The sequence below is a fragment of the Haliotis rubra genome, unplaced genomic scaffold, assembly GCF_003918875.1.
Source record: "Haliotis rubra isolate DU_JTF1 unplaced genomic scaffold, ASM391887v1 Scf1, whole genome shotgun sequence".
Taxonomy (NCBI): domain Eukaryota; kingdom Metazoa; phylum Mollusca; class Gastropoda; order Lepetellida; family Haliotidae; genus Haliotis; species Haliotis rubra.
Genome location: NW_025764891.1, coordinates 10,897,379 through 10,913,284, shown reverse-complemented (window position 1 = coordinate 10,913,284; position 15,906 = coordinate 10,897,379). Strand labels below are relative to the sequence as shown.

The 15,906-nt window shown below is 38.4% G+C and overlaps 1 protein-coding gene across 1 annotated transcript in view; it reads left to right on the top strand.

Annotated features, from left to right (window-relative positions):
- Positions 1 to 15,906, top strand: part of LOC124273953 (probable phosphorylase b kinase regulatory subunit alpha) — a 65,811-nt gene that overhangs the window by 7,940 nt on the left and 41,965 nt on the right. The window contains 8 exon segments of the mRNA XM_046709616.1: positions 1,643 to 1,738; positions 2,243 to 2,350; positions 3,876 to 3,954; positions 5,209 to 5,343; positions 5,654 to 5,763; positions 9,965 to 10,109; positions 11,781 to 11,927; positions 14,865 to 14,940. Of these exon segments, the coding sequence (XP_046565572.1) occupies positions 1,643 to 1,738; positions 2,243 to 2,350; positions 3,876 to 3,954; positions 5,209 to 5,343; positions 5,654 to 5,763; positions 9,965 to 10,109; positions 11,781 to 11,927; positions 14,865 to 14,940 (896 nt within the window).

The window sequence follows — 15,906 nt, the reverse complement described above, 5'->3', positions numbered from 1 at the left end:
CTAATAAAAGCATTTGTTTAAATAAATGTAACTTGGAACATGAGAAGAACCATGGCTGTTTTGTAAAACCTTCGTTATTAAGCACAAACAGTGATACTTAAGTTGAAACCTTTTAATAAAATTTGAAACTAAAATATACATGCAATACATCCAGCCATAATCTCGTGCTACAGATCAACACAAAGTATTGTTATATTAACCTGTATAGCTATAAACCTTATAATGAAATGTATGAACCTCATGTGACAGAAGTAACAGACAAAGCAGGAGTGATTAATTTTAGTTTCAGATTTTAGTTTTGTATCGTATTTTTTTAGTTTTGTATACATACGTATTACATACATACATACATACATACATACATACATACATACATACATACATACATACATACATACATACATACATACATACATACATACATACATACATACATACATACATACATACATACATTTGTATAGCTGATATACAGCTCAGCTCAGCTGCTCAAAGGCACTTTGTTTTTCCCTCGTTCACTGGATGTCAATCTCAACGGCACATCATCATTGTCAATCTCAACTCCCCTGGGGAGCATACAACTCTTGCAGCCACTAGGCACCGAGTTATTGTGGCATTCCCATCATTACGAGGTACCCATTCAGTATCACTTGGTTGTGCTTATAACTATTGATTGTTTAGGAGTTTAATACCTGGCAGGAATGTTTTGCACATATATCATCTTGATTTTAGAATTGTGATAATTGATAGAAAGCAATAGTCTGTGTTCATGTCAATAATCTTAACATGGCATTATGAGAAAAGTGTATTAGGATTATAGGTTTGGATATATCTGTGTCTATATGCAAAAAGTATATCAGTGTCAGAATATGTTTTTTTTCATTTTTGACATTTTAGCAAGAACTTGGTGATTGCTTTCAACCATTTTGTGTTGAGTTCTAATGATTGTACTAGTTTAGATGCTCAAATGGTATTATGTAATCAGATATATAGGTCTCTATTTTGTGATAGATTTTTGGGAAATGCTTTTGCAAAAATGTATCACGCAAGTTGTTACATTCTGAACACATCCAACATGTCCTCCTGTGACCTCAACACATCTAAATATACATCTGTGATAAAATGGTTTTCTTTCACTGAGAAAATATCCTAAAATGTGATTACCCATTTCAATGTGCATAGTTGTCATTTATTTACATTGGTTGTATGGCTCCATGCCCTGTTATCGAAGCCCAACAGATACAGTCACTTTGATGTATAACAGAATCAATCATGAATTGCTACATATAAAGGTGTCACAGGGGTAAATAACCCATTGCCCGACGTCCGAGTCCAGTGTTTTTTCTGTCGTCGGGCAAGCAAGTACCGGTGTCCAGTTGACTTTCCAATGTTAATTATGTTGTTTATTTAAAAAATCAGCAAGAAAACGGCCAGTATAGTGGAAAAATTATCAGGGCAAGTGACATTACATGTGCCACTGTACCTGGAGTACACTATCAATTTTAAAGTTATTTCCACCCCTGTGTCATAGATCATTGGTTTGTTACTTTGTTAAACATTGACCACGAAGAAAAGCTCATCCAGCATTGGTGATGTTGAACCTCAAGATTCACAGACGCTATGATCTGTTGTTGTGTATCAGGTCGAAAAGTACCGCCAGCGACTGGATGAGGTGATGATGAAGACAGAAGATGGCGTACCCATCATGCCCGAGTTGTACTACGTCCCTGGAGACAAGGTAAGCAACCCGACAATCAGAATCTCACTAGTGTGTTGTTTGTTAATGAAAGCTTTCACCTGTGATGACGCGGGTTAGAATTGGACTAACAGGATCGGGTGGTCAGGCTCGCTGACTTGGTTGACACATGTCATCATATCAAAATTACGTAGATTGATGCTCATGATGTCGATCACTTGATTGTCTGACCCAGACTCGATTATTAACAGACCACTGCCATATAGCTGCAATATTGGAATATTTAAAATCCTATTAATTGTTAGTATCAATATGTAAGGCACTTTTATATCTGGGCCATATTGTTTTCCACTGAGAACAAAAACACAGGTTTGTTTTTACCATGTTTTTGTTTTTGGTGCCATTTGTGATATGCTGTTTTAAATAATGAAGTCCTTGACCAGTATTTAGAAGTTGGAACATGACAACATGAAACTTCTTAGATTGTAACAATGTTTCAGGGCTATTTCTTATCCCCCACTAATCTTCAATGTTTCACTGACTCAGGTCGATGACGAATACAAGAAGCCCAACAGCCAGAAGCGTCTCTCTGGGGGCAAGATCCCTCAGATGTGGGGACAGTCCATGTACATCCTGGGGCGACTCATCTACGAGGTGAGACAGACATAGGTCGATGTCCATGGAGACAAATACTAATTCATATATAGTAGTATGGTTGTTTTACTTAGATTAGTAATAGTCTAAGCTCAAACATTGCTTTCTGCACAAGAATCTTGGTGTTGAAGGAAAATTAACTGTCTCATCTCAGTCCTTGTATTCCCACTTTGCACATAGTTTAATCAGCACTTATGTCATTCGTTCATGAATGCTATATTTTTATCACATGCTTAAAAACATAGTGTTGTAGTCATTACCAGAGTGAAATTAATTTTCACTTGCATTGAAGAGCAAAATACAGTGGAAACCGCCTAAGTAAAGACCGCTTAACTAAACAGACCGGATGATTTTCAGTTAGTTGTATAGAAAATGTGTAGCACTTTTCTTTGGTCCTAGGGTTGAGGCAAATTTCTTCATTAATTATCCTGAAGCGATATCTTACTTGTGTTCAGATCGAGTTCGTAGTAAAATATGTATATGATTGATGACCAGAAAGATTTTTTATGACACAACTTGTTAACTAAACAGAGTAACAATAATATTGTAAAGTAGTATTATATTGACGGATAAGTAAACAAAATACCTCTTAACTAAATACCATTTATCCTTAGACTGGCGGATGTTCCCGACAGGTCTTTTTTAAAATAAAAAAATCTGTTAGAATTAGTAAGGATTATAGTTTGTTTTCATCAAGTTAGAAAATCAAGACTGGAAATATGTAAATTAACCAAACGGATTTTGCAACAAAATAACATAGCGAGACCAGATAACTAAATTTAATGTGATTACCAGTCATAAACCGACATGAAACTAAATAAAAGGGACTGCTGATACGTGAATGTCAGTCAGTCTCCAGTTAAACAAACATAACTAAACAGACCGATAAGTAAACACTTTTCTTTGGTCCCGGCAAATTTCTTCATTAATTATCACTATTAGAGTTCGGTTAACTAAACTCGGATAAGTAAACAATACCTCTTAACTAAACGTCTTCTCACGGTCCCTGGAAGTAAATTACTTAACAAAAGAGACCAGATAACTAAATTAGTGATTACCACATAAACCGACATGAGGGACACGTGTCAGTCAGTCTCCAGTTAAACAAACATCCTACCTACAGCTCGCTGGCGTCATGCAGATGACAATACAATGACAACTGGAGGCCAGCCCTGATAAGTGGTTCATTGTTACATAACATACATATACATGCATACGGTTGTCATTTGCAGGTTTATATAAGTTTGGCTAAGTAAAATACCTGATAAGTAAACAATTTTGTCAAGTCCCTTTAAAATTTTACTTATCAGGTTTCCACTGTACATGTAATATTTTCACAATTCTCATTACTTGTTCTCAGTAAATATGTTATAAAAAGTGTGCCATAGTATAATCAGGTTAAAACATTGTAACTGCAAGAAAATTATGTTTATAATATGCAACTATATATAATGATAAAGCAAACAGGTGTGAATTGATCTCTTGAAGAACATATATTTGATCAGCATTTGTCCATCTCGTTCAGGGCTTTCTGTCTCCGGGGGAACTTGATCCTCTGAACAGAAGACTGGTGTCCGAAACAAAACCAGATATTGTTGTTCAAGGTACGTAATCTGTCATATTAGTAAGCAGAAATATCAGATACAGTAGTTTATCTGTGGCTGTCGAGGAAAACAACCCATCTGTTTCCTGTGTAGTTTCAAATTCACTGTGGAATTTGTTGGGTCAGATCTTTCTGAGTAAATTGTATTGTCAAGCTCAGAAATCAATGTTTGACATTAACTGTGAAGAAGGTGTATGTTATTGTGATAGTCATGTTTGTAGACACTGAATAGAGTCTGTGTTAGTGTTGTGATCATGTGTTATGGATGTGATCCTGTGTGTTACAGATGTGATTGTGTGTAACAGTTGTGATCCTGTGTATTTTACCGTTGCGATCCTGTTACAGTTGTGATCCCATGTATGTTACAGTTGTGATAGTGTGTGTTACAATTGTGATCCTGTGTATGTTACAGTTGTGATCGTGTGTTTGTTACAATTGTGATCCTGTGTGTTACAATTGTGATCCTGTGTATGTTACAGTTGTGATCCTGTGTATGTTACAGTTGTGATCCTGTGTATGTTACAGTTGTGTATGTTACAGTTGTGATCCTGTGTATGTTACAGTTATGATCCAGTATGTTACAGTTGTGATCCTGTGTATGTTACAGTTGTGATCCTGTGTATGTTACAGTTGTGATCCTGTATGTTACAGTTGTGATCCTGTGTATGTTACAGTTATGATCCTGTATGTTACAGTATGTTACAGTTGTGATCCTGTGTATGTTACAGTATGTTACAGTTGTGATCCTGTGTATGTTACAGCTGTGATCCTGTATGTTACAGTTGTGATCCTGTGTATGTTACAGTTATGATCCTGTATGTTACAGTATGTTACAGTTATGATCCTGTGTATGTTACAGTATGTTACAGTTATGATCCTGTGTATGTTACAGTATGTTACAGTTGTGATCCTGTGTATGTTACAGTTGTGATCCTGTGTATGTTACAGTATGTTACAGTTGTGATCCTGTGTATGTTACAGTTATGATCCTGTGTGTTACAGTATGTTACAGTTATGATCCTGTGTATGTTACAGTTATGATCCTGTGTGTTACAGTATGATCCTGTGTATGTTACAGTTATGATCCTGTGTATGTTACAGTTATGATCCTGTATGTTACAGTATGTTACAGTTGTGATCCTGTGTATGTTACAGTTATGATCCTGTGTGTTACAGTATGTTACAGTTATGATCCAGTATGTTACAGTTATGATCCTGTGTGTGTGTTACAGTTGTGATCCTGTGTATGTTACAGTTGTGATCCTGTGTGAGGATTCTGTGGTCCAGGAGAAGCTGTCTCAGCAGGGCATCGAGTTGGAGACAATGAAGGACGTGGCCCCCATCCAGGTGTACCCCGCCAGGGTGCTCAGCCAGATATACTCCCTGCTTGGTGAGTCGACTGACAGAGGCCTACACTCCCAGTGGAACAGTACCAAGTTATCATATATCAATTATTTGATCTCTCAGCTGATTGCTGTTTCCAGTTTTTTTATAAAAAAATGTTTCAATAATCAAAGAATTTGTGTATAAAACAGTGCGAAGCATAACACATTTGCACTTGCCCATTTTATGTTTTGGTCATTTAATTGAAGCAGTAGTATGTAAGGCATAGTAAGTACTAAATAATGACTCTTGTATGATTCGTTACTTTAAGGAAATAGATGTTACATTTTGGGTTAAATTATCTTAAATATTTTCAGGAAAGAATAACCGCCTTGGTTTGACTGGACGGCCTTCCAGTGAAATTGGTCTCCTAGCAACCAGTAAACTGTACATGCTGCAGGATCAGATTCTAGCATTTATCCCTCAAGTAAGTGCTTCTAGATTTTCAAAATGTGTACAATATTCATTATTTGGAAACATTCCATGAAGTAACAGTTGTTAACCAGCAAATCTTTTTGTTAGTCATACACCCAATTTTTAGGAAATCATATTTTTTGAGTTTTTATATTTATTGTAATTATTTTATTGTTAATTTTCAATGAAAGGAAGTAAATTTCAAAAGCTATTTTAATGTGTAAGCTTATCAGCATTATTTAGTACTCTATATTGCTGTTACATTAGAAGCTATTCAATGATGGCAGTTTGTTTTTTGTGTCAGCGATTTACTTTTTAAACATGAAATGACCCATGGGGATCTACCAGTTACAGTAGGTCTCTGGCAGCCTATCTTGGTCATCAGACTCTGTGGATCAGGTGGTCAGATTCCATGACTTGGTTGAATGTGCGTCATTGTACCCTGACATTGTGGATCATGCTCATGACATCAATCACTGGATTGTCTGGTCCAGACCCCATTATTTACAGGCTGCCATCATGTAGCTGGAATATTGCTGAGTGACATTAAACAATGAAACGGCAATACACAGCAACCATGAAAACATGTCTCGTGGTCTTAATAACTGTTTGGGGCATGTTAGTAGAATATTTGACATAGAGTTTTATTTTGTTAAAACATATGACAAGAATATTGATAATGTGTTATGATTTATTTCCTTTAAACATGTTTTTACTAAAGCTGCCTTGGTGATTGATGATACTATGTTATACTCCCATAACACCTGTTTCAGCTAAAGACATTTGTATTGATCAGGGGGCGGTGGGGTAGTCTAGTGGTTAAAGCGTTGGCTCGTCACGCCGAAGACCGGGTATCGAATCCCCACATGGGTACAATGTGTGAAGCCCATTTCTGGTGTCCCCCGCCGTGATATTGCTGGAATATTGCTAAAAGCGGCGTAAAACCAAACTCAGTCAGTCAGTCAGTGTATTGATCAGACCCTGTGTTATAACTATGAGCCGCTGACAGTAAAGCTGACTGTTGCAGCAGGTGTACTCAAACTTACCATGTAGCATTCAGCATCCCCTAACACTAGGACGCATGCTCTTAACAGTGCCTACCCTGTACCACTAAATATATGGGGGAGAAAACACAAAAGAACTCATACAGTTGTAGCTTTGTAACTGGGTGCTTTGATAGAAGAATATGTCGGAGTAAAATATTTTAGTGTCAAAATCCCTGACCATGTTTAAAATAGTTTTAGAAGTTATTCTCAAGTTAAATGTTTTACATGTTTTAGATAGACTGTTAATCTTTTACTTGCGTTAGAAATAAACACAAAACCAGAATTGGTTGTGTGGGCTAATAGTAGTGTTCAGTAGCTCTGGTGGTCACCATATGGTTACTAGCCTACTTGTAAGTAGCACTGATGCCTGGAAGCCTAGATGCAGAGGCCTAGTTTTTAGTGGTGTCATGGCCAAGTCAGTAGCCCTTATGTCATGAGCTAGTCAGTAGCCCTGCTGTTATTAACTAGTCATAGAACTGATGGCATCAATTGGTCAGTAGCCATGATTTCTTGTACTTGTTCGTAGTCTTGAAATCATTAACTGGTCAGTAGCCCTTATGTCATGAGCTAGTCAGTAGCCCTGTTGTTATTAACTAGTCATAGAACTGATGGCATCAATTTGTCAGTAGCCATGATTTATTGCACTTGTTTGTAGTCTTGAAATCATTAACTGGTCAGTAACCCTTATGTCATGAACTGGTTGGTAGAGTTAATGTCATGAAATCATCAGTAGCTTTGATGTTATGTCACGGGCAATAGCCCTGATATCATTAACTAGTCAGTAGCCCTTATGTCATAAACCACTCAGTAGCCTAAATATAATAAGTCGGTAACCCTGATATCATCAGATCATCAGTAGCCCTGATATCATGGTCCATAGCCCTGATGTCATGGTCAATAGCCCTGATATCATGAACTAGTCAGAAGCCCTGATGTCATATCATGGGCAATATCCCTGATATCATTAACTTGTCAGTAGCCCTTAATGAAAGGTCATATCATGGTCAATAGCCCTGATATCATTAACTGGCCAATGCTCTGATAGTCAGTCAGAAGCCCTGATGTCATATCATGGGCAATAGCCCTGATATCATTAACTAGTCAGTAGCCCTTATGTCATAAACCACTCAGTAGCCTAAATATAATAACTCGGTAGCCCTGATATCATCAGATCATCAATAGCCCTGATATCATGGTCCATAGCCCTGATGTCATGGTCAAAAGCCCTGATATCATGAACTAGTCAGAAGCCCTGATGTCATGTCATGGGCAATATCCCTGATATCATGAACTTGTCAGTAGAATAAATATAATGAAAAGGTCACCAGCCCTGATGTCATGACATCATCAGTAGCCCTGTTGTTATGAACTAGCCAATAGCTCTGATATCATGAACTAGTCAGTAACCCTGATGTCATGCGTTGGTCACTAGCCCTGATATAATTAACTAGTCAGTAACCCTGATATCATGAACTGGTCAGTAGCTCTGATGTCACGAGTTGGTCAGTAGTCCAGAAAGTAATAGACCATTGGGCATATATTCTTTCATTAGTAATGAAGATAGCCAGCATGATGACTTTGTTTCAAAGTTGTACAATATCGGGCAGCATGATGACTTTGTTTCAAAGTTGTACAATATCGGGCATGTATTTTCCTAAACTGGTAGTGATGTTATGAAACCAAGATGTATACTGGCGCTCCCTGTTTGGCCAAACATATGGTTAGTACAGCATGGTAGTGATGGCACCCCCATGTATACTGGCGCTCCCTGTTTGGCCAAACATATGGTTAGTACAGCATGACTTCAAGCAGACAGTTCCCCATGTCCTCCATGTTTCACTAGGAAATATGGTTAGTACAGCATGACTTCAAGCAGACAGTTCCCCATGTCCTCCATGTTTCACTAGGAAATATGGTTAGTACAGCATGACTTCAAGCAGACAGTTCCCCATGTCCTCCATGTTTCACCAGGAAATATGGTTAGTACAGCATGACTTCAAGCAGACAGTTCCCCATGTCTTCCATGTTTCACCAGGAAGTTGTTATTAACGTTGTTAGAAGCATGTGGTGTGTAGTTCTACTAATTCAGACAACAGTAACGATCAAAGACAAATAGTGATATTGGTCAGGTTGGTTATCAGCTGGTTTGGTGAAGTAGTCATGATACATCTTCCTGGGAATGTTTTAGGGAATTCTGGATAATAGGGGAAGGGTTGTTTCTGTTTTGCATGTAACGTAAGCACCTTTAACATACAGTCTGAGCTGTTCAAGAAATTTGTGAACTTATTGCATCGCATTAACTATTTATCGGCTCTGTACAAGTTCAGACTTACGCCATTTATGTAATGCTAGCCCATGAGGACACCATGTTTAACACGGATACCCCATACAGACACAGTATACTGATACCTCGCTGACCATGGATACCCCATACAGTATACTGATACCTCGCTAACAGCCCTTGTGTTGTCCTGTTCATATCTTTAGTAGGTGACCAATCAGAAGCTCTATCTACTAAACAGTGGTATCAGCACCCCTAATGTTAGGCAGACATTTTATGATAAAACTGAACAAATAAATGTTCAAGTGAACTAAAGTTTAAGTTATCATGTATAAGTTTATTCTTGTTGCCAGTATATCAGATGGATGCTGCAGTCTGCAGTCCTTTCAAATTTTCAGATTTTATTATAAAATACGAAACCCCGAACTGACTTAACTGGCTTGTGACAATGTGATCTATCTGTTACTGGCATCATGTTACTGTTGATAGCATGCCTTACGACCACATAATGGGCTAGTATATAATATTTGACATATATACAGTGTATACTACCAAGAGATTTCCCTGGTGATAATGACTTGCATCAGGTGCCATCACACTGAGATTACTGTTGAAAGCCATTGTTGCAGGTGTAAACTGCTGATAGTGCGTTATTGTTGGTAAATGACCTTGATCAAAGGTCGACCACTGACCTGATGTCCCCCCTGTTCATCAAGTGAATATTAGTTGAAAGCTTCCTGGGTTGGTGATCATGCTGATGATATAAATTACCTATGGAACATTGCTACCTTATGGTGCTAAATGTGTCATTTTATAAATTCTTATCTCTTGACATGTATTCTAATGTGATTTTGAGATAATGAGAGTGATTTTTGGTGTTCTTCAGTTTTTTGGACCAACTGTCCTTCTATCTGCCACTAGACATTGACTTCTTACTCGATCACTACAATACGGACGTGGATTTTCTGTCACGCAACTGGCAGATGTTAGGACGATCAACGATAATCTTCATGTTGTCATCTGCCATGTTAGGTGTGCCCATTCAGCATGCAGTTTTCCCCCTTGTCTGCATCTTGCCCGACTAACTTCTGTCATCTGCATGCTCATTAGCTTCTGTGTGTATATTTCCCATTGCTTGTGATGGTGGCTTCTCAAGAGTCGTCTTATAAGAATGAAATGACCTTTCTGATGATCCTTAAAACTTTTCATTAAGTTTTCATTTTTCATTTTTGTACTTGATTTAAATTATTGATCATTTTTTGTCAAATATGATCTCTTAATTAAAGCTTCATATTGTTTCATGTAAAGAAATTTGAACATATTTGTTTTGAAGGTATATATGAAGCAATATTGTTGTGTTTTTGAACTTGTCATTATGATCTTTTTTTTACAAAGAATTGGATATTTTTGGTCATTTCCCTTTAAGTAAAGGTCACAATAGTGGAATTATTATTTGAGCTGTTTTCCTAACACAGCTCTTGATGACAGACACCATGTTTGCTATCATGCTACTTCAATGTGTGCTTGTGTGCTTGTCAAAGTGTTACCTTCATCGTATGCTTGGATCATGTGCCTGCCAGGGATGTCACATTTAATTGATGTAACGATGTAAGACAAATTTACACCTGAGATGGTACACGATACGCCTACCTGTTCATCACTTCCCATTTTTATTCAGTATCATTTTTCAAAATTTGTCATAAATGGTCTTGAGAACAGCTTTGGATAACTTGATTTACTGCAGAGAGTATTATGAGAACAAGCCTAATGCCAGTTAATGTATGTTAGTGAAACTTGGTAAAGTCAAACAGGTGAATAGCTAGAAACTATTATAATCCATAAGGAGGAGATGACGACTTTTGTAGGGGTGGTGGGGTAGCCTAGTGGTTAAAGCGTTGGCTCGTCACACCGAAGACCCGGGTTCGAATCCCCACATGGGTACAATGTGTGAAGCCCATTTCGGGTGTCCCCCGCTGTGATGTTGCTGGAATATTGCTAAAAGCAGCGTAAAAACCAAACTCAGTCAGTCAGTCAGTCAGTCAGACAACTTTTGTATTACGAGGAACACAACGTTTCGGAGTATATTCTTAGTCTTTCATCATTCACATGATGAAGGAGTAAATATACACTCCTAAAGTTGTGTTCCTCATAGTGAGGAAGTTGACATCCATTGAATTCTCTTCCTTCAGTGTATCACTTCTAAATGCCACTGGAAGACCTATTATAATCCAGACCACAAGGAACACTGAAAACTTCAAGCAAGAAAATCGCCAATTTAGTGTAGATACATATTGGATTAATTAAGTCTCATGATACCCATCGATATGTGAGTTATATTGTGACATCCTCAGTTCCCCCATGAAGAGCCCACTGATAGGTGTGTGTAGTACAAGTTTGTTTCCAGCCACCTGAAGATAGATGTCTGCATGCTCTGTTTCTGTGAGCAGGTGCACCAGGTTTATACAGGAATACATCATTTGGGAAAACAGGGATGAGTAACACTCTTTAGTGTGGTATCTCATACCTGAACTATCTAACTAGACGTACAGCTTCAGTCTCTAAGTCTGTTCCTACACCAAGACAAGTTGTCTCATGTAAGACGTATCATCAACTTGATGAGGGCTGTTGATTGTATTTTGTGTAAACGTGGTGCACCTGTGAAGTAGAGCTTGCCCTCCATGTTGCAATGTCTGCTCCCTTTAGTTTATGGACGAGCAGCGCGCTTCTACGTGGCTCAAGACACTAGCTTCATGTTGGACTTCCTCCGTACTGAGATAGCCTACCTCAAGAGCAGCTGGAACTCCTTGGGCAGACCCACCATCACAATCACTATCTCTCACACACTTCTTGGTACGTCCTGTATTGTCACACGCACACACACGTACCTGACTGAGGTAGTGTGGGGCCATATCCATGGTAACCACCCACTAACCGTGCTAACACACTTCTTCCTCACACAATGTCTGTGTCGTTCTTGTGGAGGGCACTCTCACTAACACACAACTATAGAAACTAACAGACACACACTCACATTTTCACCAATAGACATATGGATGCACACATGAATAAACATTCCCATACAGATACACTTGAAGATGCACACACACTCACACATATTAACACTCAGACTTGCACACACACACACACACACACACACAGATATGCACACATACTAACACTCAAACATGCATGCACACACACACACACTAACACATGCATGCATGCACACAAGCATACACAGACACACTCTTACACACACACACTCACACTAACACATGCATGCACACACACACTCTCAAGAGCACACACACACTCACACCTACAAACACACACTAACATACATGCACACACATACTCAAGCACACATTCACACATGCAATACCGAACCACAAGCACACTGTCTCTCACACACTTACACTAACACGCATGCACGCACGCACACACACCACATCATGCATAGAACCATACCGACCTGTCCTTTCTCCTGACCCATACCTCAACTCTCACAACACTTAATCCCCCAGCATCAGCACCCCCCCCCCCCCCCTCAAGCAATATCCTCCACACCAAACCACAACACACCATCCACACATCTTTCTGATGTAGCAGTTGTTTAGATTATATGTTTAACACATTCCATATCATAGCCAAGATTTCAGAATAACATCGGTCATAGATGGAGACAGGAATCCATGGACAACTTGGCTGTTTATTCATAGCTACCATATTCCAAATCAAATACAGCATATCTATACCTATAACATTCCAACTGTTATCCATGGAATTTCCTGTCTTCTATGTGTAAGTTTTGATTGTAATACTTTTGCATTTCTTGCAGTAGTAAATCTGTAGCTATAATGTTGACATGTTGCTTTACATGTTCAATGCATATTACTTTGGTCTAAATATTGTTAGTACTTTCAATTGATTGTTGTTTTAGTGTCGTTGGTAGTGCAATGTATATTGAAAAAAGTTTGGGGTCATGAAGATTTTTTGGCATATTTTTGTGACTGTTCACAACAAAGGAATATTCCCCAAAATGTTTGTGTTCCCAAACTTTATTTTGTTCAGTATGTATGTAGGACTCAGATCTATGGCAGGTCTGTTGTTTTGGATAGTCTCATTGATTTCAGAAATATCTTGGCTCATTGTCATATGACATCAACCCAGCTTTGACATTATTTTATTAACAATTGTAGAACAACTGTACTCAAGAAAGCTGTTACTTGGGTAAAAAGAATGTGATGTGTACTGCAGTGGGAGATAGCAACATTTTTATGTGGAATTAATCCTGAAAACCTTCTGGACATTTTACTGTGTAACTATCTTTACTTTCTTAATCCCATAGTTTAAAAAGTTTGCCATTTAGTTTGTGAGATGTGATATTTTATTGAATGTATATTATTACTTTGATCAATATTTGAGAGAACAACTTGGATTAAACATCTGTATTTCTCCTCTTTCTGTTGACCAATTCAGTTGTCAATTAAAGCATGCGACATCGTCTGTTGTTTTATCACAACATTTTCAGTTCCATGTGAAATTTCCAGGCAACAAACATTCAGTTACACCTACAGATCTGTAAACCATGTTTATCACTGATTTTGTGCCCAAAACATTCAAGTCTTCCAGCCTGAACATGTTCCTTAGCATAATTTTCAGTACGTCTTTTTTTTTAAGTAATGCTTAGTAGAATGAAATTTTAGACTTGCTGTCTGTACTCACAGACTGTTCTCCTAATTTTAGCTTTGAAGATCCAGTGATGATTAATGCAGGTGTGTCTAACCGCCTTTGTAAACATGCCAAAAATTGGAGAATCCATAATGGACTTGAGTCCTGCCATAGATCTGAGCAGTTCTATTCAATTATATCATTTTTATGGTACTGCATATATATGTGTGTACACTCTGGTGCTGGGCTGTTCACCAAGTCAGTTATGCTTCCACCACTGTCTTCTACATATGGTAAATGGTGATAATCTCTGAGAAGATAATTGATATTCAATATAGGTAACTCTTGATCTGTGGTAAAATTTCCGTATATCCTCTAAGTCTTTGTTATTATAAGTTTAACAGAAGTTTAGGTTGTAACTGGTCGCACTGATTTTCAAAATTTACATTTTCATATTGTAATTATTGTATGATTAGTAATTGTCATAATAATGTTATGTGTATGTTTATCCATAAATGTAACTATACAAGACTTATTGTGTGTTCTGATATCATGTAGTTTGGGATGATTCAGTTTTCAATCCTTGGAATTATAATTTTTTATACACATATTAATAGGACAAAACAAGCTTTCAGAAATTGAGGATTGTTCTTCCCAAAATAATTTTTTGGTCATTTCTTTAAAACATAATTTATTATAATTAATAGTGGCAACATTTATCCTTCGTAGCCAGTGCTCTGAGAAAAGAAGGGAATTGATTGCCTCTGCTGAATAAAGATGAAATTTCAGTTAAATATGATAATGACCTTCCTTGGAATAAAAATCCTGAGGCAGATTTAGAACTTCATGACATTAATATAACTTTCTAAATAGCCATTCAAGCAGTTTCAAACTGTAATTCCTACCCCAGCCAATCAAGTGTGAATGAAATCAGTACTTCCCACTGATCATAGCTTAAGTAAAATCCTCAGTTTATGTTTGCTGTTTGGTCATAAAGATGAAGGATATTTCCTGTATCTTTAAGGGTTTTCTTCACATTAACTGAATGGCAAGGTTACACTGTACATTATGTTTAACTCACAATGACTCACTTGAGGTTGTTTAAATGTTGTCCAGACACCTTCAATGCCCCAACGTCTGCCCTGACGGCCACCATCAAGAAGCTGCAGACGGGCTACATTCACGGCACAAGGTGAAGGATTAGGCAGGGTGTTGGGGAGATGTGGGAAATAGAGGATTAATAGGTTAAGTTGCAGATGGGCACTGTGCAAGATGAAGGACCAGGCAGTAATTAGGGAGATTTGGAGTAGTGGGTTCATAGGTCACATTGCAGACAGACAGGCTACATCCATGGCACAAGATGAAGGATTAGGCAGGGTGTTTTGGATAGAAGGGAAGTACTGGATCAGTCGGTTAGGTTGCAGAAGGGCTACATGCACTGTGCAAGATGAAGGATTAGGCAGGGTGTTTTGGATAGAAGGGAAGTACTGGATCAGTCAGTTAGGTTGCAGACGGGCTACATGCACTGTGCAAGATAAGGACCAGGTCGGGTGTTTTGGATAGAAGGGAAGTACTGGATCAGTCGGTAAGGTTGCAGACGGGCTACATGCCCTGTGCAAGATAAGGACCAGGTCGGGTGTTTTGGATAGAAGGGAAGTACTGGATCAGTCGGTTAGGTTGCAGACAGGCTACATACACTGTGCAAGATGAAGGATTAGGCAGGGTGTTTTGGATAGAAGGGAAGTACTGGATCAGTCGGTTAGGTTGCAGACGGGCTACTTACACTGTGCAAGATTAAGGATTAGGCAGGGTGTTTTGGATAGAAGGGAAGTACTGGATCAGTCGGTTAGGTTGCAGACGGGCTACATGCACTGTGCAAGATGAAGGATAAGCAGGGTGTTTTGGATAGAAGGGAAGTACTGGATCAGTCGGTTAGGTTGCAGACGGGCTACATGCACTGTGCAAGATTAAGGATTAGGCAGGGTGTTTTGGATAGAAGGGAAGTACTGGATCAGTCGGTTAGGTTGCAGACGGGCTACATGCACTGTGCAAGATGAAGGATTAGGCAGGGTGTTTTGGATAGAAGGGAAGTACTGGATCAGTCGGTAAGGTTGCAGACGGGCTACATGCACTGTGAAAGATGAAGGATAAGCAGGGT